At 40.5% G+C, this 22,101-nt stretch overlaps 1 protein-coding gene across 1 annotated transcript; it reads left to right on the top strand.

Annotated features, from left to right (window-relative positions):
• Nucleotides 1-4,751: 4,751 nt before the first annotated feature.
• On the top strand, nucleotides 4,752-21,801 carry kcnk6 (potassium channel, subfamily K, member 6). Its single transcript, XM_003456379.5, has 3 exons — nucleotides 4,752-5,204; nucleotides 13,555-13,947; nucleotides 20,292-21,801. Exons 1-3 carry the CDS (start codon nucleotides 4,889-4,891, stop codon nucleotides 20,531-20,533), a joined length of 951 nt encoding a protein of 316 aa, XP_003456427.1. The 5' UTR covers nucleotides 4,752-4,888; the 3' UTR covers nucleotides 20,534-21,801.
• The last annotated feature ends 300 nt before the right edge of the window (nucleotides 21,802-22,101 follow it).

The following is a 22,101-nucleotide window of genomic DNA, read 5'->3' on the forward strand; positions in this document are numbered from 1 at the left end:
CTCTATGGATTAGCGTGGGGCTTTGTTCATAAGTCCATAACTTTGGTCCATGTTTACTATGCTTATACAGGAAATATATAGATCCAGAAAATGTGTCTCGTCTTTGTGAAAGCCATTGATATAATTTATCAACACAACGAAACCTGAAGATGATTTGATCCGAATGTTTCTCGAGAATAGAAACTGTTGTGCCCCTGACAAATAGAAGCTGTAAACTAAACTGAAACAAGAAAGTTCACTCCCAAAATAATTTTTTTAACTGTGAAACCAAAATAGAAACAAATTTTTCTGCTTTGGTTAAAAACTGACCAAACATTTAATAGACTGTCATTTTCACACTTGCACTTGAGGAAGTTTGAGGAGAATAAGGTCACGATATTTTCCGCAATCATCCTGTTTCACATTTAGCTTCAAACATGTCTCCACCTCTGGTGATACTCCACATGGTTCAAGGCAAAGGAGCTGCACCGATAGGGGGCAGGACACACATCTCCTCTCACTAGCTGTAAATATTTACTGCTCTGTCCTCACAGTTTCATAATCTGTGGTATTTTGGGAACTGCAGAGTTAAACACTGCGTGATGGTCACCACTGTTGGGCGGTGTTGAGAACAGTTCAGAGCTGCAGGGCATGTGTGAAGGACTCATGATAATGTCCCCACTGTTATTCTGGCACCATTTAACGTTGGCATTTTGGCTTTTAATGACATCTATTTAACTGATTTTCATTAAATATTTGTGGCACATAGAGCCTAATGGATGTTGTTATATCTGCCTTTTACTGTCACGTACCCTCCAGCAGGTCAAAGTTTTCATTAGTCTGCAGGTCAGAATTCAGTTAATGACGGAATACCTGCAAAGCAATTAAAATTAGTCTCAGTTTGGCTCTATTATGCAAAAACATCGCATTATGTTGATTTTTAGAAAATATTATATCATCAGGAAAAGTAAAATTCTGTAAATGTTTTCTTTAGAATAAAGTCCCTCGAATTGAATATGTGAAAAGTCATCAACTTCTGCAGGATTAATGACACTTAATGCTGCTACTGCAAAATACACTTAAGATGCAGTCAGTGCCAGCAAAACGGTGTGGAACATCAGAAAACAAGCCAAACGTCTGCTAAACTTGATGGCCTGTGTTTTAAATGTGGTTCCAAAAAACAAACTTGATAACAGCTGCTGAACTGGTAAAAAGCTGCTGGTCACAAGGCAAAAGATTTCTGGCCTGTTGGCTGTTTACCATCACAGCCTGACTATTAATACAAGGACATATAATAGTGCACATTGTGATAACCAACTGGGACATCGTGTGAGGAAAACAGCGTGTAAAATATCAAGCTGCATTCTTGCATGTAATAATTCATGTTGCAGACTGTGAGAGGGGACTGAAGTGATTCACAAAATCACTGCATACAGATGCCTGTAAATACAACATAAAGGAATTTTTTCATATTTACAGAAGATCATATTTTATTTTAGCTTTAGGAGCACTATCGCCTAATAAATTCTATTTTATTTTATCAGAATCTGAAGACATGGACTGGTTCACTTTTTAACATGATAAATAATCCAGTATTAGCGAGATTATCCTGTGTGGCATGTCACCATCACCTCTTTCCGAGATCAGTGGCGCAGAGAGAGTTAAGCACTTTATTTGCTGAGTCAGAGCAGCTGCCTGCCTGCTGTGCTATCATAACAGAGCTTTGTACTGCAGGGTAGAAAACGGGCCGATGAGCAGCAGACTGCCCTGACCTCACCGTTTACACCGCATGAGTCAGCTGGCCTTATGCATAAACAGCACAGACAAGCCAGCGATTACTTCCAGGAGAAGCAAACAGAGCACAGTGAGAGTGTTTTGTTGTACCTAGTAACCTCTGTCTGAGAAAACAACCGCTGGGTAAGAGCCGAACAGTCCAGGAACTCCCATCTGACCTTCACATGAAGCGGAATATCAGTTAAGTTTCAGCCAACTTGAGTTAAAGGGGAAGTCCAACATTTATGGGAAATACAGTACAGTGCACAAAAATCTTGAGAACGGTGCTCTGGAAGGTCGTTATTGACCCATCTCTAATTTTGTTATATTCTTCTAGGAAATGGGAAGTTGACATGCATAGCTGTCCAGGCTTCTTGAAGGATATTCAAAGCGCTTCTTTGCAGCTTGTTCTCTGTCATGATGATTCCACGCTGCTTTAATGATGGTGGGGTTAGGACTAAATTTGGCTTAATCGCAGAATAAGACCAGTTTCAGTCCAGTTCTATTGTAATCTGGCATACTTCAGATTTTTTTCCCTGTTCCCTTCCTTAAGAAGGGCTTCTTGACAGCCACCCTTACACTGTGACCATTTCTGCTGAGGTTTCATGAACAGCTGGATCAACTGAAGGGCCAGATGTGTCTCTCAGGCCTGTGTCAGGTCTTTGCGGGATTTTTTCCCCTTTAAGGACATGAATTTCAGATTTCAGATGTGTCTTCCATGTGTGTGGGTGATCGTGACTCAAGAGTTGGCAGTTCGCCTTGTAATTGGAAGGTTGCCGGTTCGAGCCCTGGCTCTGACAGTCTTGGTTGTTGTGTCCTTGGGCAAGACACTTCACCCGTTGCCTACTGGTGGTGGTCAGAGGGCCCAGTGGCGCCAGTGTCTGTCAGTGCGCCCCAGGGCAGCTGTGGCTACAATGTAGCTTACCATCACCAGTGTGTGGATGACTGAATGTAGTGTGAAGCGCTTTGGGGTCCATAGGGACTAAGTAAAGCGCTATACAAATACAGGCCATTTACCATTTTACTTTGAACTTTTGTTTTTCCAAAAACGTTGACTGACTTGTCCAGTTTCCTCAAATTTTTTTATGGCCACACTGCACACTACAGTATGCTGAGATATGCCAGGTTTTTGGCCAAGAGTTGTTTGGGAATCACCTTGTTGGTGCACAAATACCATTTTATGCCTTATCTTTTGCAGTTTCCATAGATTCAACTAAACAAATGGAACAAATTATATGTTTTTGCAACATGGTGTACTTAGAGATAAAATTAAAAATTACCACACTCCCACTTGTAGCTGCTGAAGGGACTATTAATTAAAGGGGACCTGTAATGGTCACGACCTGTCCAGGATGTCCTCCACTATGGTAGCCCCCTGTGACCCTGAATTGGATAAGCAGAAGAGATGGATGGATGGATGGATGGATGGATGGAGCTACAAATTCTAGCGATGAAGAACAAGGCTGTTGACATCCCTGGTTCAGGTGAACGGGCTTCTTGTCATCTTCATCTGATGGAGCTTATCGCCAAGTTAATGTGGGTCTGATAAGATTTTCCTTATTTTCTGCCAAATATTTTATTGGTGATGAGACATGAAATTTGGAAAAATAAGACCAGTGAATGTACAAGCAATCCCTTTGAGCCAAAAGCTCATGCTTCAAACAGTTTGGGTTTTTTTCCTCTTCCTGGCTCTCTATGATGACATCGGTACCTGGTCAGCTCAGGCACAACAGCTCCACCCACCTGTTGTTGTTCAGGTGTTGTTCAGTGAGGAGCAGTTGATCAGCAACAAAACAAAAAACTTTCTTAAAGGGAAGGGTAAAGGTAGTAAAACAACCTTTCAGATAGAGGATGAACTGAGGTGCTACACAAAGGCCCAGTGTAAGACAAATAAAGATTATTTCGAATTTTAAATCAGGATAAACAGTTCTAATATAGTCCAAGAATAAATCATCATATGTCTTTTGTTCATGTGAGCATTAAAAATCCTGTGGAAAGGCAGTGGGATGATCATGGATATCATGGAAAATGCCTGACCAGAATTCCTTAAGATTACTTTTAAACTCAGTGGCAGAATAAACTCAGTTTAAATGAAGAACTATTGAACAAAGATATGAATTGAAAGAATTTAGCGGATTTCATAGGGTGTTTTCTTCCTATCATCATCAGGATCCAGAATGACTTTTTCTTCTGCTTATCAAAATATTGAATGGCACATTCAGAGGAGGACACAGGAGGGCTAAATGTGTGGAAGGGTGTGGACTTCCTCTGAGCCCAAAACATGCAAAATAAAAGCAAAAACACTTTGCAAAAACACGCACATCAGTCGAAGAACTCCCACAGTCAGTCCAGGACTCTGGAAAACTTTGGAAAATTGTGAAATTTAACTAGGACATAAATTTTCTAAATATGTTTCATTTACACATCACATCATGACAAAAGGTGTCTGAAGTGTTAATTTAATACCAGTCTGAATCAGTTTCGGTTTCACAGCCGTCTCACTGACAGAGACATTACCCACAGTATGTTTCTGTGTCTGCAGGCAGACTGAATGTTGAAACACTGGCACATATAGTTCATATAAACTGCACTTTTGAGCCGTTTTAATATATCAGAATATTTTCATAATGAGCTTATTCGCATTAGTGAGAATAAGTGAAACATCGAGCTTTTTTGGCTAATGATCAAAAAAGAAAAAGCCTTCGAGACACGCTGGAGTCCGTGTCTCCCTCTGGTTTTACCTGAACACACAAAAAGCCAAAAGACGCTATTATTCTGGTTTTTATTTATTTATTTATTTATTTATTATTCCGTTTTTAATGAAAAGCACAGAGAATATTTTTCTGGTGAATCTTCAGAACAGTGGTATTATTTTTCAGGGTTTTCTTGAAATTAGGGACGGTTGTGTGACGGGAAAGGTGTGATCATTTAAGTCTAATAAACGAATAAAGGCACCTGGATTTGTGCAGGACCCAGGATGCAAAACGGACTCTGAGCTGAACACACCCCCTGTCCCTGCTGTGGGAGGAGGATGCAGTGACAAGGAGGGGTTCAAGTTCAATTAGGACTGCCCCCGAAAAGTTCCCACACAAAGAGGAAAAGAGAGGAACAAAGAGGGTAGCTCCAGAACTAAAACATGGCTTTAGTAGGCAGGTCGTGGCTGCTGCTCATAGGCTTTATATTGTTTTATGTCATCTACCTGCTGTTCGGAGCCCTGATTTTCTCCACCATCGAGCGGCCGATGGAGGACAAGCTGCGACTTGAAGTGGAAGTTCTGAAGCAGGAGTTTCTGAACCAGAGCTGCGTCAGCGCCGCGTCCCTCGAAAACTTTCTGTTCAAAGTGCTGGCGGCCAACAAGTACGGCGTCTTCGTCCTCAAAAACGCCTCCGCTACCTCAAACTGGGACCTGGCATCGTCCATGTTCTTCGCCAACACTCTGGTCACCACTGTCGGTGAGTGCTAACAAAAGCGTGAAGAAAGTTTGGCGAGAAAACACCTGAGGGCGTTTTTGCGCACAGACGAGCCTCGGCAGTGTTACGCATCACCGTAAACTGCAAACAAGCTGAACCAAAGAACGTGTGCAGTCCACTGAGGGAACGTCTGTGGCTTTAGTATGAGGGGGGGGAAACAAAAACAATGCTGGGTTAAATGCAGGTGGCAGTTTTCTGGAGTTATGTTGCCACGTGTTATGGATGTTGCAGACAGGTTGCAGCTGTGACTCAAAACTTGAGCTATTTAAGACCTAAACGCAAACCGATGTATCGAGCTCAGGGGAGAAAAAAAGTTTCCACTATACGTTGTTTTCTTTTAATCTGTAAATCTGTAAAAATTCCAAATCTGCGTATAGATGAGGGAAATCCCCTCATCATGTGATTTATTTCGGGTCTTACTTTGGAAGTATGAAAGCAGGCATTTAAGAAAAGGGGAAATTGATTGTCAAACATCGATGAGTTTACCAAAATACTCCTTCAGTATGTAGCAGCCTGACCTGGATGTTACAGGAAGTGAAGGTTCAGCTGTGTGAGAGCAGAATACATCACAGAGGTTTTTGTGGGACCCGCCAGGTTGTCCACACTGGGCTCTTTGTGGTGTTCTGCTGGCCTTGAACGACTCACTTACCTGCAGGTCCAAATATTTAAAGCACATTGCACCAAATGCTTGTTACCTAAGTGTCTGATGATACAATTAGTTTAGGTTTTGATATATTTACTTTGTTTTACAGGCTTTAGGCTGGAGGGAAAATGGTATTCTGTACACGCAAAATTCATATCAGCGGTGTCAGTGTGTTAAAAATGGGCTTGAAGACTTTAAAGTCATAACTGGAGAGCGTATGATAGAAACAGAGGAGTAAATACTGCTGCATGATGGGAAATGTAGGATCAGATCATTTCAAATTAAAACAGAGGGTGTAGGGAGAAGCTGAAATATCTTCAGCACACTTTGTGTCTTCCTCTTAAGTCCTGCAACTTTATGAAAGAAGTTAAGTGACAATGCAAGAATATCATTAGAAATTTCATTACAAATAACCTTAAAATTGATTTTTAAAAAATTGATCTTTGGCATTTGACAAATTGTTCTGTGGTATCATTGCAATCACGGGAGTTAAATATACAATCATGTGAAAAAGCGTATTCAAAGGACTCGTTTCTTTAAAAAAACTAAGTGATTCAGAAACTTTAGCAGCAGTAACTTAAAGGTTTTCTGTATAATTAGCAGTCTCTCACATCTTTGTGAAGCCACCCACTCTGTGGCCTGTGGAGTCTCAGATGTAGTTGTCTGACCTGGGTGAGTCAGGGTGAGTTTGCAGGGATGTTAACAATTCCACATGCTTCCTGGGAATCTGGTGGAATTGTTGACACAAATGCTCTGACCAGATTTTGCAGAGACCAGTGAAAACTTCCTTTTTCACATGACTGTACATTATCAGTAGGTTTTCATGTCCCAGGCTGGAAAAAAAAATTAAATGAAGACTTCCGCTGAAAAAAGGTTTGAGCAAAGATTGGTTTGATCCTTCTGTGGGCAACTAAACCTGCAACTAACATGGATTAACAAAAACCTGCATTTAAAAAAAAACCCTTCATTCTACACATTTCATTTTATTTTTCATGCATTTTTACCAAATAGCTCCTCATGTTGTTGAAAATGTCCAGTGAAGGTTTGCTGTGGATACAGCGTGTCATAAAACAACACCCTTGACATTTAATTAGACACACTGGGACTCCTCTGTGGGACCCTCTCAGCGGAGCCACAGAGCCGTCTGTGGTTCAGAGGTACAAATTCACGCTCTGCTTTCAGAGCTTCTCAGCCGGTTTAGTTATTGTCATTAAAAATGCACATTTACCTACATTTTTTAAGTCCCAGTGAAATGGTACAATGTGCACTTAATTTTATGTATTTCCTTTTTAAACAGGATGTTGAGGCAAAATGCAAAAGTAGTGCATGGTGGGCCTGCCAGCAAGGCATGCTTTGAGATGTTAAGTAACAGGAAGGAAAAATGTTTGTCACAACATCTTGTGTCTGTGATTAAAGCTCCAGTTTCAGCCACATAATTAACCTCAGCTGAAAGAAGAAAAAACACTGACGAGAAAAACAAGCTAAGCCAGATGGGAGGTTTGTAAATGAGATGGCATTCAGGTCTTACTTATTGTTTTGATTTTTAATTGCTGTGATGTACAGTGCTGTGCAAAAGTCTCAAGCCTGTCCTTCTTAATTTTGCCAGGAAAATGGGAATGCAATGATTTATTGAAACATGTGCAAACATAAATGTAAATGCAGTGCATAAAGCAAAAGCAGAGTTTGTGCAATTCTAATGAACCTGAGAGTCAACATTTGGTATGACCGCCTTTAATCGCCAGCATAGCCTGAAGTCTCTTGTAATTTCTTTATAGTCTCCAGGATCAGTTCTCCAGGCTTCCTGAAGGACATTAAAAGCTCTTGTTTGGATGTTGACTGCTTCTTTGCTCTATTCTGTCACACTGCTCCACTAACTGCCACTCTGAGTTAAGATACTCGTGTATAAAATCTTACTTGAACTTGTACAATGTTGTATATCTGACAATTTGCCTCCTCATACTCCCACACGCCCTTTTAGCTTCTCCATTGCCAAACTGTAATCTGTTCAGTACTCCTGACAGAAAAATTGGGGATCCAGCTGTTGCAGTTTTTGAATTTTTATATGTGGACTATTTGTTTTTATGCATGTGAAACCCTTTGAATCACACCATGTGATATGTGATACACAGTAGAATTGAAATGTATTATGTTGAGGTCCAGGCGCTGGTGGAGCCAACCTATGACTGATGGAGAAAAACACAATGGAAAATTAGCTTTGTGTGCTTATTCTGTACTGTCAGTGTGTTTGGAATCGTTGTAATGACTGTTTCCAGATGGTACTGCATGGTGGATAAAAATCTGATGGTACTTTTCTGCGTTTGTAATTCCATCAATTGTGACAAGATCTCCAACGTCTGTGGCTGAAATACACATCTAAGCCATGACAGAGCCTCCACTGTGTTTTACAGATAGGTTTTAAACACTCACTGTTGTGCCTCTGTATATACTGACACTGGTTTGATCCAAAATTTCCAAACTTTGATTAATCACAGTGTAGGAACTGTGATAGATTTTCAGTCCTGATAGCTGCTCCTCCTTGACCCCGGTTCTGTTAAAAAGGAGTTTTTTCCTTCCCACTGTTACCTGATACTTGCTCAAAGGGGCTTGTTTGCTTGTTGGGATTTCTCTCTATTATTGTAGAGACTCTACCTTACAAAATAAAGCACCTCGGGGCAACTGTTGTTGTGATTTAGCACTTTATAAATGAAATGAAATGAAATTGAATTGAATACTCAGGGTATTTCTGATGAGACTAGGGGTAGGAATCAGATGAACTCATGACATGTTATTATCACGGTATGGTCAGACAATCCAGTGACTCTGTGGTACATTGCAAAACAGTCATGCACAGTATATCATGATATCTTTGCAACTGAAGAAGAAAGAAATGCCCCAAAAAAGGTGGAATTATCTATCATCGTTGCTGTATCTTTGTGCGAATTATCATTATTATGCATGTCAATATTGCCCTCCTTTGTGCTATACTTTAAAAGTATTGCAGTATATTGCCACTGAAGTACTTTGTCTCACACTAGCTTGTGATGTGGCGGCAAATCTGAATTAAGGGAAGGTAGAAAAAAGATGTTAAAGCTCATTTCTGGCTTCATGTTTTTATTCTCGAACTCTATTAGAGTAGCTTTGCATGAGTCACATTTTTATTATTATATATGGCTTATTGCTCATCCTCAGTTCAAGTACATGCACATTTTTTTTCATAATGTTAAAGACATACTAGATACAAACATTTACACCTATATTTTAATTCTAGCTTCAAAGTAAAGTTACAGAAAGTGTGTGTATGCATCAATGACTAGAAAATAATGGGTGAAGGTCAAACGATGTGTCTGCTACGGCCTCAGGTTTGAGTCTTTCCAGTGTCTGTGTGTGTATAACCAACCTAAAGAGTAAACTAACTGTTTAAGATAAAACTGTCAGAAATTAGCTGTCAAGTTGGCGACTTGAGCTTGACAGTTTTTGACGAATGTCACAATCAAACATCTGCAGCAGCTGTCTTCGTGCCGCCCTTATTGCACCGCGCTCCGCTGTGCTGGCAAACTGCTGCGAAGGCGGTCACATTCACAGGCTTGCTGTTATAAATGACACTCGCGCATGATCGCTGAAGAAATGCAAATTCATGCATGAAGCAGAACAGAATGGCCCTTTGTGTTCAGTAGAGGCTGGGTGACACTTCCTTAAATGGTGTAACGTGTTTAGCTGCGTTATGATCTCACTGAGTTTTTTTTAACATGCCGGTACTCAATTCAAGGCAAAAAGAGGAAGCAGCAGATGCGCTTAGATAGTGACATTTATAGTCACTCACTACATGTTGAGTAGAAGGAACAATAGTAGTTTTGTTTTTTTACGATCAGTGGACTTTTTGGGGAGTAATTTAAAAAAAAACAAAAACTTTCAACCTGCTTTACCACACACCACGTCTAGATTTAAGCTGACTGACATGCTTCCCTAACAGCAGGGAGAAAACATCCAGCTCATGTTCTTTGTAATGTTTGTCAGCGTCACTGTTGAACTTTTGGACAGAGCAAAGGTGGGAGGGGGACTTACTAAAAATCTGCCGGCAGCTAACAGCTGATGAGCCGGTATAGCTGGGACCGAGTGGATGAAATGTTATACTGTACATATTAGCTCAGTTTTAATTGGATAAATGGCATATTGTCAGATGTTAAACGCCACACAACAGCTCATGTGATTTAACTGCCTTCTAGTCAGAGGCTGACATCATTAATCAAACACTGCGCGCGCACACGAGCAGAAATGATAGACAAGGACAAAGTGACTGTGTTGTACAAAGCAACAAAAACTACTAAGGTGTGACAGAAAGATGGCCACAGATCTAAAACAACTGCAGCGCCTTCAAGAAGCTACCAAAAAAGGAGCGAGGTGCTAATAACTGTGCAATCATCATAAAACATGGAAAACGATCACAAAGAGAAGCGAAATTTTCAATTTCCCAAATCCATTTTACAGCCTGATACTTTTGACCCTGATTTGTTTACATTCTTGATTCAGTCTTCTCATTTTTGTGTAAATATGCAATACAAACAACACAGCAGTCAGCTCAAAGAACAATAGCTCCATAGTAAGACAAGCCTGTAAGTTCCTTTTGCTGGTTTTAAAAAATATGAGAAACATTATCTCCGACCCTGCTGTGGCTTTAAATAAATGTATTTGCCTTATCTCATGTTGTGTACCTTTTCACTGAATAGGCCCCTGGATAGAAACTTTAATTCAACTAATCTCACTGAGGCTCTAAGTGGAGCTTTGGTAGTGTCAGAGGCAAAACAGGGTAAAGGGTGTTAATTATTGTGAATTCAATGTAATCTATTTGTGACAACTGCTGAAGTTCAACTGCAAAGTCAGATCAAAGCCAAATAAATCAAACCAACGGGCAGTATCAGCACTGGGTGTTACAGTATGGAGCAGTCTGCTTCGGTCAGAGTGATGCGGATTTCATCAGCAGAGGTAAACGTTTCCACGTGTCTGTTAACAAGCCCTCCAGTTTACACTGAAAGTGGGAAATGGTACTTTCTATGGTATTTGCTGCTGTCTAGATGGGTATAGTCCATTGCGTGTGTGTGTAACGTCACAGTAACTTCAGCTACATCTGCCTTGAACCTGTGCTTGCTTTGAAAGAGAGCTCACGCTGAACTCTGTCTGTTAAACGCCCGAAGGCTTCGGTTTAACTGACAGGAGATTGTGTCATCATCTCAGCTGCTCTGCAGTCAAAGTGACATCAAATCTTTAGTTTGAGATGAGAAACGCATCGTGTTTTTGAACCATGAGTTCATGACTCCTAACAACACAAAGGCTGTGCTCATTCTTAGCGTGCACAGGAACATTGTCTTATCAACATTGTGACCACGTTCACGCCGCAGACAGCAGACCAGTCTGTGGTAATAGAAACATTTGCCCAGTTTTTTGTAGTCATACACTTTACACACAGCTCATGTGATTTCAGCGCTACACCCATCTTAGCATTGCTGTTTTTTGTTTGTTTTGGTTTTTGTTGCCCGTGTCCTTCGGAAATGATGATGATGATTTTGACAAAGACGGCTTTGTACTACTCTAGGTCGGGCTTAAAGGAACACCCGGCAGCACCTTTTTAAACACATCATCCAAATGTGGCCATTGATATGGATAACGTTATTACGGCAGGACTGGATAATAATGTTTGCTTTATTACTCAGGAATGTTTGTGTCATTCTTTTACGGGCTAAAAATGCCATTTAAATAAATGTAGGCATAATTCAGACTTTCTCTCAAACAGCTGTAACTTAAAGGGCTACAGATGTTCTGCACAGGAGGAGGGCTGGATGGTTGTTTTATAGCTCCATTTTAAATTGAAAGCTGTTTTCTGACGTTTGTGTAGTAACCTGATGTTTTGTGATCACATACAGCAGATGGTGTGCTGTTTGCACAAACCAAATATACAGGAACCTCCCACCCTCCCGCTTTTCCACCCAGGCTGATTATTTGCATATATATTTACACTGTATAAACAGTTTTACAGGATACAGTCCTTTCTGGTCTTATCTTTCTCTGGTCAGTACTCTTTGCATCCGTGTTTTCAGTCTGAGGTCCTTTTAACTGCACTCAGCTGTTGTTTTCCTTCCCATCTTTTTTGTGTTGCTGTAAAGCTTTTATATCACGGCTGAGACCAGGTTAAAGCTCCAGCGGAAGATTCATTTGCAGTAGTTTCACTTCTGCTGGTAGATAATCCCTGTAGGCAGTTGTGACAGATGCTCAGTGAGTTGCTTATGCTGGAGTCTGAGTTTTATTGTCTTCCTACCAGCACTGGTAACCTGACATTGACTAAAGCTGCTGATTTTCTGTGTCTTCAAGTTAAAAAGTCTGGGGCAAATTACGTGCTGCTGTTGCAGCCAGTAACTCTAGCTGACTCTGTAACATCAGTGTGCTCATTAGCACATTAATCTATTTTTATGCTCTACAGCTGTCCAGCACTCATTAATGTTATAATGCTCCATTTTTGTGCTCCATTTGGAGCTCTATTGACTTGAGTGCTGATGATCAATGTGGAGGCTGCTAATTGGACTGCATTATACTGTTTATGTTGTTTTTGCACACCTGAGTTACATCAATTTTCAATTCAGTTCAATTTTATTTATACAGCGCCAAATCACAACAACGGTCGCCTCAAGGCGCTTTACATTGTAAGGTAGACTCTGCAATGATACATACAGAGAAAAACCCAACAATCATATGACCCCCTATGAGCAAGCACTTTGGCGACAGTGGGAAGGAAGAACTCCCTTTTAACAGGAAGAAACCTCCAGCAGAACCAGGCTCAGGGAGGGGCGGGGCCATCTGCTGCGACCGGTTGGAGTGAGAGAAGGAAAACAGGATAAAGACATGCTGTGGAAGAGAGACAGAGATTAATACAAGTACGATTCGATGCAGAGAGGTCTATTAACACATGTTGAGTGAGAAAGGTGACTGAAAAGGGAAAAACTCAATGCATCATGGGAATCCCCCAGAAGTCTACACCTATTGCAGCATAAAAGTAGAGATAGTGTCTGTCTCCCGAATCCAAACTGGAAGCTGGTTCCATAGAAGAGGCGCCTGAAAACTGAAGGCTCTGCCTCCCGTTCTACTTTTAAATACTCTGTATCTTGTCCTCTATCATTAAGGACAAGATGCATAAGATCCCTTTTTTGTAATGCAATACGGTTCAACAGCACCAGAAATTGCTTGCAAAATCACAAGAAAGCTCAAATATTTTAATGAGTTATGTCTGTGAAGGTCCTCAGTCATCCAGGTCATCGTAGTCTAAGGAGCTTGGAAAGAAAAGCGTCTGGACTTCTTTGAGTTGCTTGAAGACGTTTCACCTCTCATCCGAGAAGCTTCTTCAGTTCTTCTCGGATGAGAGGTGAAACGTCTTCAAGCAACTTAAAGAAGTCCAGACGCTTTTCTTTCCAAGCTCCTTAGACTTTAATGAGTTATATCAATATTTTTAATTAAATTACATTTAGATTTATTGAATGACTCTTGTGACATGTGACTTTGATCTGGCTTTGCAGTTATTGACTTTGACTGAGTGAGAGCTGCTCTCAGTTGATTAAAAATGTACTAAATCATGTCTTTTTTTTTTTTTCTTTTTTTTTGTCTCTTTTCCCACTTCCTCTAAAACTTGTCATGTTGCTATTCCTCCAGGTTATGGTCACTCCACTCCTCTGTCTGACACTGGAAAAGCTTTCTCCATCTTCTACGCCTTGTTAGGAGTTCCCTTCACCATGCTGGTGCTCACCGCCTGCGTCCAGAGGCTCCTGTACCCTCTGGTCCTCGCTCCGGTGAGCCTGCTTCAGCGGTCAGGCCTGGAGCCTCGGCCCGCCACTGCCGTCCACTTTGTGTTGCTGCTGCTTCTGGTGGTGCTGTGCTTTTTTTTGGTGCCAGCAGCCGTCTTCACCAAGGTGGAGGGGTCCTGGAGCTTTTTGGATGGCATCTACTTCTGTTTCATCTCTCTGTGCACCATTGGACTGGGGGATTTTGTGCCAGGGATGCAGCCAGAGCAGAAGTATAGGACACTGTATCTTGGTGCTGTCATGGGTGAGTCCGTTTGTTTGTAGACCAGAAATGCATTCGTCCAGTGCAGCCACGGGCTGAACCAGGTTACAGCTCAGAGAAACCACATTGTTTAAGTAATTTTTGGCTCTTTTTCTTACAGGTGGGGGACTTGCTTCTAATCAAACCGATGTTACATTACTTTGACAGAACACAGATTTTCTGCTTGATCATGTCAGAGTTGCCTGTGATTAAAACATAAGGCATTAAGGCTTAACAATTCATGTATAGTTTCTGTATAAGGGGCTCAGGTCAAATTTTCAAATTTGAGTTAGGACGCAGAGTTAGGAAAGTTGGCTTAGAAAAAGAGAAATTAATCGGTAATATCATCAGAACGGCAAAATTCTAACATAAAATAAAAACGGAAGAAACAAAAACTGATGTGAATCCACATAGTATACTGCTGATAACCACATTTAGGAGGAAGCACACTAAGGGTAACCAGCCAGCTTTTAAGTGAGCTAATAGAAAGCATAAAGAAATCTAATTTTCTAATGACACACAGACGAATTCTTTGTGTACAAACTTGGCAATAAACATAATTCTGATTCTGAAAAATCAAACCAAGAGCTGAAAACTGCAGCTCATCTAGTGGCTACAGATGATTCCTAACAGCAGATGATATCAAGATGATTGTCTTGATCAAGACTATATTTCTATCAGCTGTGCACCCCTTATTACTTGGCACTGATTAGCAGACATGCGTTATTCTTCATTACACCACTACAGTTTAGCTCTAGTCTGTAACGTATTACTCCACCTTCTCATCCAAATACGGTCACGTCTGGCTGTGAGGAGCGAGGTTTTAAGATGCTGAATTCAAAACTAATATTTGGTGGTGTGGCGACTGCTTCCATCTTGCATTTATGGTCTGCAAGTGAACCTTTTATTTGGTTTGGATTTTGTGCTAACACAGATGAAGTGCAAGCTGTCCAACTATGTTTTAAGTGGATAAGTTCATTTATTTTATCCAAAGTCGCTCGCTGATCCACTTCACTTAAGTGGATCAGCTTATGTGGAAGTCATTGATAACAACATGGACCTAAAGTCACAGTCCCAGGCTTCCACACCTCTCCTTTAAGACTGCTTATCTGTATGTTTGAGAAGAAGGTGTTGTCTCATCATGGCCCAGAGCACAGCAGAGCTCATATCAGTGCATGTTTAAGCTCAGAGTCAGGTCTTACGAACATGCTTTAAATTTGCAAACCACCATTTTTAGTCCTAATCTCACAGTAAATTTATCATAAATAAGTAAAAGCAACCTTCTGAGTTGGGGTTCAGTGCTTAGGTGACTATATTCATGTCTGAAATTTCTGTATAAAAACTTGTACACACGTGTTTTGTGTGTGTGTGTGTGTGTGTGTGTGTGTGTGTGTGTTGTGTGTGCGTGATTGAGTGGATAAATGCTAAAGTAGAGCATGGTGCATATCATTTGCATTTTACTAAATCTGTAAACAAGCTCTCCTGCTGTGTCTGACCTTTGAAAGCTTTTTTGGGGGGTATGAGTGGGTGCCTGTTCTGTTTGCCTTGTGCATGAGTATGTGGATGCCTGTGACGCTGCACACAGTCCAGCCAAAATTTTAACTCTGCTTTAAAATTTTACACAATAGCATGCTAAGATAAATGAAATGCACAAAGAGAGGTGGGGAAGAAGGGAAACATGGGTAGAATAATCCATCCAGGACAGTGTACTTTAAATGTGAACCTTTATTTACTGGAAATCTCCACGCAGTGCTTGAACTGTGGTGACTAAAGATGAGCAAATACAAGGGAGCAACCAGGTTTTTAACCAGGACACTTCCTGTAACTAAACACTAAACACACTATGTGACCTGTGACTTACACTAAAAAGAAAAGGTATCATTTATTTACCACTAATATAATTAAAATAAAATATTAGATTTACTCCAGCATGATAAACAGCCTGTTGTTTCATGGTGTTTGTGCTTTTATTTCTATTATTAGTGTTGATGTTAATGATGGCTAAGAATATAGCTGAAACTCCACTGCACCTGTGGGTGTGGTAGCAATGGTTGATAACCTGGGTACATGACACACACTGAGGTTGCTGTGGTTTGTCTTGTGAGGGTCACACGTAGCTGCTACATGCTCGCAGAGCTGTAAAGGGGAGCAGGTCCACCGCAATATCTGAAACACCTGCAGAGGCACAGAGTGAGAGGAGGGCAGTCTCTCCAAAAACTCTTATCATTGAAGAGAGAAGAGCTGGGGGCAGGAAAGTTTAGATGTAGTATTTTTTTTTATAAGAGACATGGATTCAATGCAATGACAGGAGCTGCATTAGATGCATTGAGATCTGTGAGTGTAGAAAATATTGCCAATATGTTCTACACTCCGAGACAATTAAAATCTCATGAATCTTGTAAATCTCGTACTTCCAGACTGGGTTTTTTTGTCCTGCTGCTCTGACAGAATTTGACCTTTGCAGCTTTGTCTTAATTCTCACCTCTGATGTGAGAAGTAGCACCTCTCGCTGCCTTTTTCTTGCTACCAAGTCAGGGTTGACAGGCTGGCGGTTCCTCATAAATTGAATCTCCTCTTTGACTTTATCTGTTAGCTTTCTGTAAATTGAAGTTCACTGTTGTGTGTAGCTCGTTTGAAGTTGAGCTGACTTTGAGGAGAATCGCACGAAAACAAAATAAAATGATATCTGACTTTGTTTGACGTTTGTTCTTCGGTAAGTGCAACTGCACTCAGACTGAAGTCGGGCTTAAGTGCTTAGATCAAACATCGGCTGTAATTATAGCCCACATAACCCTGGAAGACCTTTTTGTTTAGTGGTATATAGATGTCCATGCCAAGCATAGGAAACAAAGAACTCTTGTCTTCAGGATGGAGTTGAATTGAAATCTATTATTCTATGCGTGCATTATTTATTTTTATTTTTTTTTTCTTGTGACCCAACGAAATAAAAGTTAATTTAGGTAATGCTACAAAAATGACAGATAAATGCTCACAAGTGTTTGAAGGTTACTTATGAGCAGTAAGATTGCCTCGCCTTCTGGAGGGCTTTCATTTCTCTGACTTTGACCAACATCTCCCAATTTTCTCTGAAAATCGCTGGAATTATTGTGATTATTATGAACTCTGGTGCATGCATTCAAATCCTTTCATTCTGCACCAACACTCGCTATATTTTACAGTGCAGGTAAAATAAGGAGGTGACTGTGATGATCAATACACACTTAACATCTCCATGCTAAGGCTCTCTGAGCATTTTAACAGGCTGATGTTAACAGTTAAAGTGGAACGTGTGTGTGTGTGTGTGTGTGTGTGTGTTATTAGTAAATGAAGAATGTGCTCTTTATAGAGTGCATTTCCATAACATGTTTATTAGTATATGATATTATGGAGGGGATATTTGTGAGAGGGCTGCACTAATAAGCTTATAAAGAGATAATAATGAGCAGAATTGAGTTCTGTCACGACAGTCCTCGTTTCTCAGTTGCCCACCGCTGTGTAGGAGGGTATTCCCGTGTGAGTCAACTGTGCATGTGTGCATCACCTTTGAAACCTTACATAGATGCCCGTCTGTGTTTTTTTTGTTTGTTTTTTTTCTGGCAATCAAAAAACTCCGTTATCACATGATGGAGGTTATTTCCATAGTCGTGCTGTTGTGGTTCAACTTCTCTGTGGACTTCCTTTCAGTAATCGAGTCAGAGCTGGAATGACCTTTGTGTCTAAAAGCAGGCTTGCTGTTTTGTATCTCTGTGGGCTCGGTCAGAGTGAATATCTGACAAACACACTGTGATGAATTAGGTCTGCTGTTTACAGGAGTGAGAGAATGCAGCATTTCACACAGTTTCTTTAATTTTCCTCAGAGCCCTCCAACAATTTAACTAGGAAGGAAAATTCACCCTGTAGTACTTTAAACTCCTTTGTATGCCTTGATCTCACCGGTTAACGTGTTTCATTTTGATGAGGAGCTCAGGAGCACTGCTGAAAGCTGTGTTTTCCTTCGTGTTGCCCACAGCTAATCCCTTGACTTCAGGTTGGAAGGAGGCCGAGCGGAGTAGCTCACAGGGACCGGCGATGTTGCTCTCTTGTCCCTCAGGCTGCTTTATATAACAGTGTAGGTCGAGTCAGATTAACCCAAACAGCCCCTGGTGGTTCTGGAGAGGATTAGTGACAGACTGCAGCATGATGCATTGTTCCTCAGCTGAAGTGCTGTGTGGTAAAATTGAAAAGGAACCTATTTTGAAAACTGAAAAACTACTTTAGCTCCTGGTTGTGCATTGGTAGCTGTGTAGGTGATTTGAAGAGCTTTGCAGACCTACGTTTGCATGCTATAGGACCGTGTTCTGTCACTTTACATATGCTATCAGTTTGTATACAACTATATATATTTATGTATAACTCAGAAAATAATGTGGATGTGGTAAATGAAAGTAGGTAATCTTCTCGAAAATGTGCTTAAGCAGTTTTCTTTTATCAAAGACGTTTCTATCATTTTCAGTCGTCGTGCCGTTTTCTAAGCATTATGAGAATTATGAGTTTTCCATCGCTCCTGCTGGTGGTATTTAAGTCATTCTTTGCAGGATTATGTGAAATTAAGGTTGAATGCAATACATACAATGAAGTTCACTATAAAGTTATGCCATTCAAAAGCTTCAGACATGTTGAAACTTATTTTGTACAGTTGAATACATCAGTTTTTGTTAACTTATTCTGCTTGTGCATGCGTGCGTGTGAAACCTTAGTTTGGCTCTGCCTAAAACCCTCCTACTCGGGTGTCAGGCATGTCCAAGTAGGAGGAGATCCCGGGGCAGACCCAGGACATGCTGGATAAATATGCACTTCGGCTAGTTTAAGAACAACCTTGTGCAACACCTTCAACCACTCTGGATAACCATCTGTACAGGTTTCCTGGTGGAAGGCAAACTTTCTCCAAACAGTCATGGTAACTGACTGGAATCGCTCTCAGATTTGTGAAGGTTTGCAAGTAATTGCTGTCTAATTTTAAAAACAGATGATTGCCAGTATATTGGCAATCAGTCTGAGTTAGTTTGCACCGATGAGCACAGCCTTTTGGCGACTTATACCAATCATATCTATAATCACAAACTGATTGTAGCTGCCAGCTTGACCCTATTAACTTGCAAACTGAGCAGACTGATCGCTGCCTAAGTAAGAACAAGTCAAAACAACACCCCAACTGCTGCAGGGCTCTTCCACTGCACTGCAAATAAATACCTGGAATCCACAACAGCCGTTAGAACAGAAGAAGTCAGGTGAGAGATGTCTTCAGGAACCTAAAAACGAGTCTTGCTTGCTTTTAAATCATGCGCTTAAAACTACCATAACCTGGATGACTGACAACCTACACAGACACAGTGAGAAGTAAATCTTATGGGATGGAAGTTTGGAGTTTAAACTCATCTTAAACTCATCACCAGCTGCTGTTTTTAACCATGATGAGTTCTTTAGTCTGTGAGAACAAGATTCAAACTCCTGGTCAGACTAATTCATATAAAGCATGTGACATCTGTAACGTCTAACGTGTATCTTTATTTCTTCTACACCACTTGTGACAGTAACTGTAGATTTCTGAAGCTTGGGAAACTTTAATCCTTCAGTTTTCTTAGAGTTGGCCTGCTTGTGCTGTGAGAGAGTTCTGCTCAGGGCCTGAACTCTGTGAACCACTTAATGCACACGTTACACAGTAAAACCACACAGATTTCTTTAAGGCACTCGCAAGAATCAGAACAGAAGTAGCAAAGGTTGAGGAGATTTTATTTTCACCTTTGCTAACTTGAGGGCACTTTTGTTCTCCTTTTGGTTAAAGGAATGTTTAAAAATTGATTTTTAGTCAAGTGTATTCTGACTTATTTTCTCTTTACCAGCTTTGTGAGTTTTTAAGTTTCTTGCTTGTCTGTCTAACATCATAAAGTAACCATGCATCTTTGTAGTATTTAGTTTTTCAATTAATACCAACAAATAATATACTTGAAATTCTGCACATAATGCATCACACAGCTATTTGTGGTTGCATGTACAGGTAGTCTACCAATGCCTAAAAGCTGTAAACAGCTTTAACATTTTCATAACCTGCTGGTTCTCATAAGCTGATAGATTTAGTATCACACCTGCTGCAGTATTGCTTTTTCCAACCTCAGTGTTGCATAATAAGTGGCTCACCAGCACAGTCAAAGAGAGAATACCTACATGTGGTTTCATGTGGTGTTTGGAGCCACAGCAGAAGAAACGCTGAAACATTTATCGAAATTAATCACCAGTCAAATTCTGTTAAATATCCTTACATTTTAAAAAATCCATCCCTTCCCTCTTGGCTTCTCTCTCTCTGTCTCCAGTGTACCTGTTCTTGGGTCTGATGATGATGTACCTCCTGCTACGCACCTTCCACAAGATGTCTGACGTGCATGGCCTGACCACCTTGCTGCAGCTGCCACGCTGTGAAGATTCTGACCCGGATGAGGACAGAGAGCCCATCGTGGATCACGCCGAGAGTCCCCAGAGGCAGACAGAAAAGGGTGCCAGCAATCACCTTGAGCCGGGATCACAGGTGTCCTACAACACCATCAACAAAGGCTGAGCTGTGAGGACAGAGAGAAAAGGGAAACAAGCTCCATCTCTCACAAATCCCTACGTCTTGAACCACTGATGGAACATGAGGACTTGGTAGGCTGATTCTGAATTCTTGTCTCAGTTCTCTTTTTTTTTTTCCCCCCCTTCTTGTTAATTTTTCTTCCTTTTCAACTCATTTAAAAAATCCATTGGGGGAAATATTAAAGAGGATTGAGATGAGTTTTAGGATTGAGTATTTGAGAGAGAGGGGGCCACCAAAGAGTTTAGGAGTGGGTATCGCACCTCGTGTTGCACACAGGGACAGATTCTCCCAACCAGGGCTAAAAGAAAAACATTTCCCTCATACACAGCGGTGTAACTGTGCTGTTTACAGTCTCAGGATTGCACATGATGGGCTTCGGCCTAAAACTTCTGATGGGGTTTAGTTGTTTTTTTTGCTATTTTTGTTTCCTCTTTGGTCTTCTTGCTTGTCTGCCGCAGGTTTGTGTCACTGACAAACAAATGTTGTCTTTAATGTATTTGTGCTGAAGCTGAATATTTTACTTTTTTATGTAGGTGCATTCATTGTTTATCTCCTTCTTCTTCTTCCTGGTCAGAACACCTCCCATCTATCCATCCATCCATGTTCATAGCACTGATCAGACTTGAGCTAGTTTGAACCTTTCCATCTTTATACCACGAATGATCACAACTGCAGTAAATTAAAGTTATTAAAGCTTGAGATCATTACCTCAGATTGAGTATTTGAAGCAGCAGGAGCGTTAAGGGGAATCTTATTTAATGAGACATTGTGAAAGTAGTAGTTTTTATGTGGGTCGGTCATGAAGAGCAAAGAAGCCACAGATGAGCGGTTTACCTCCTGCTTTATGCTGCTGCCCCCTAGCGTCTGTCTGTATGTAATGCAACATATTGATAATTATGTCTTTAAATGTTCAACATAAGAATGGAGTGAACAAAGGATGAAGAAAAGAAAATGACACCAGATAAATAAAATTGAGCGTGTAATTGTGGTGAATAATTTTAAGAGAGAACCAAATTTCAAATAGAAACCTGTCCACATCTGTGACTTCAAACATCTGGAATGGTGTCGATCAGAGAAACACTTGAAATGCACTTTAATGGTAAAACTGATGTGAACAGTAAAGTTAGGTAAAAGTAGTGAAGTTATCCAATACTGTAAAATAAGTTGTCTTTGTGTGTTTGTGTGTGTGGTGTAGTTAAATGTAACTTGTATTCACTTTGAAAAGTTGTAAATTAAAGAAACTTTGTAATATGTTGCCATGTTTGTCTTTTTATTCTTCAATTCACAGCATTTGTATGTCTTCAAAATCTTAAATGTTACATATAAGTTAAGAAAAAAAACTCAAGACATTATTTAAAGGATACCAACTGATTTTTATTTTGCCTTACTGTTACAAGGTTGGATGCTACTAAATGAGGGTGATGTTTAAAAGCTTTACGTGTGTAATGGTGCAAGATTAATATGTGCTAATAAGCTGTTTTGTGTTGTCTGCTGTTCAACCCTGGTTTTTTTTGGGGGGGGGGGTTTAAGGAGCAGCCAATCAAAGCCAAATC

This window comes from Oreochromis niloticus, linkage group LG14 (assembly GCF_001858045.2).
Source record: "Oreochromis niloticus isolate F11D_XX linkage group LG14, O_niloticus_UMD_NMBU, whole genome shotgun sequence".
Classification (NCBI taxonomy): Eukaryota; Metazoa; Chordata; class Actinopteri; order Cichliformes; family Cichlidae; genus Oreochromis; species Oreochromis niloticus.

Excerpts from the sequence above, each read along its gene's own strand:
- kcnk6 (XM_003456379.5), top strand. The coding sequence starts at position 4,889 with ATGGCTTTAGTAGGCAGGTCGTGGCTGCTGCTCATAGGCTTTATATTG. Across the intron at positions 5,205-13,554 it reads CACTCTGGTCACCACTGTCG|GTTATGGTCACTCCACTCCT; the intron begins GTGAGTGCTAAC and ends CTATTCCTCCAG. Across the intron at positions 13,948-20,291 it reads GTATCTTGGTGCTGTCATGG|TGTACCTGTTCTTGGGTCTG; the intron begins GTGAGTCCGTTT and ends CTCTGTCTCCAG.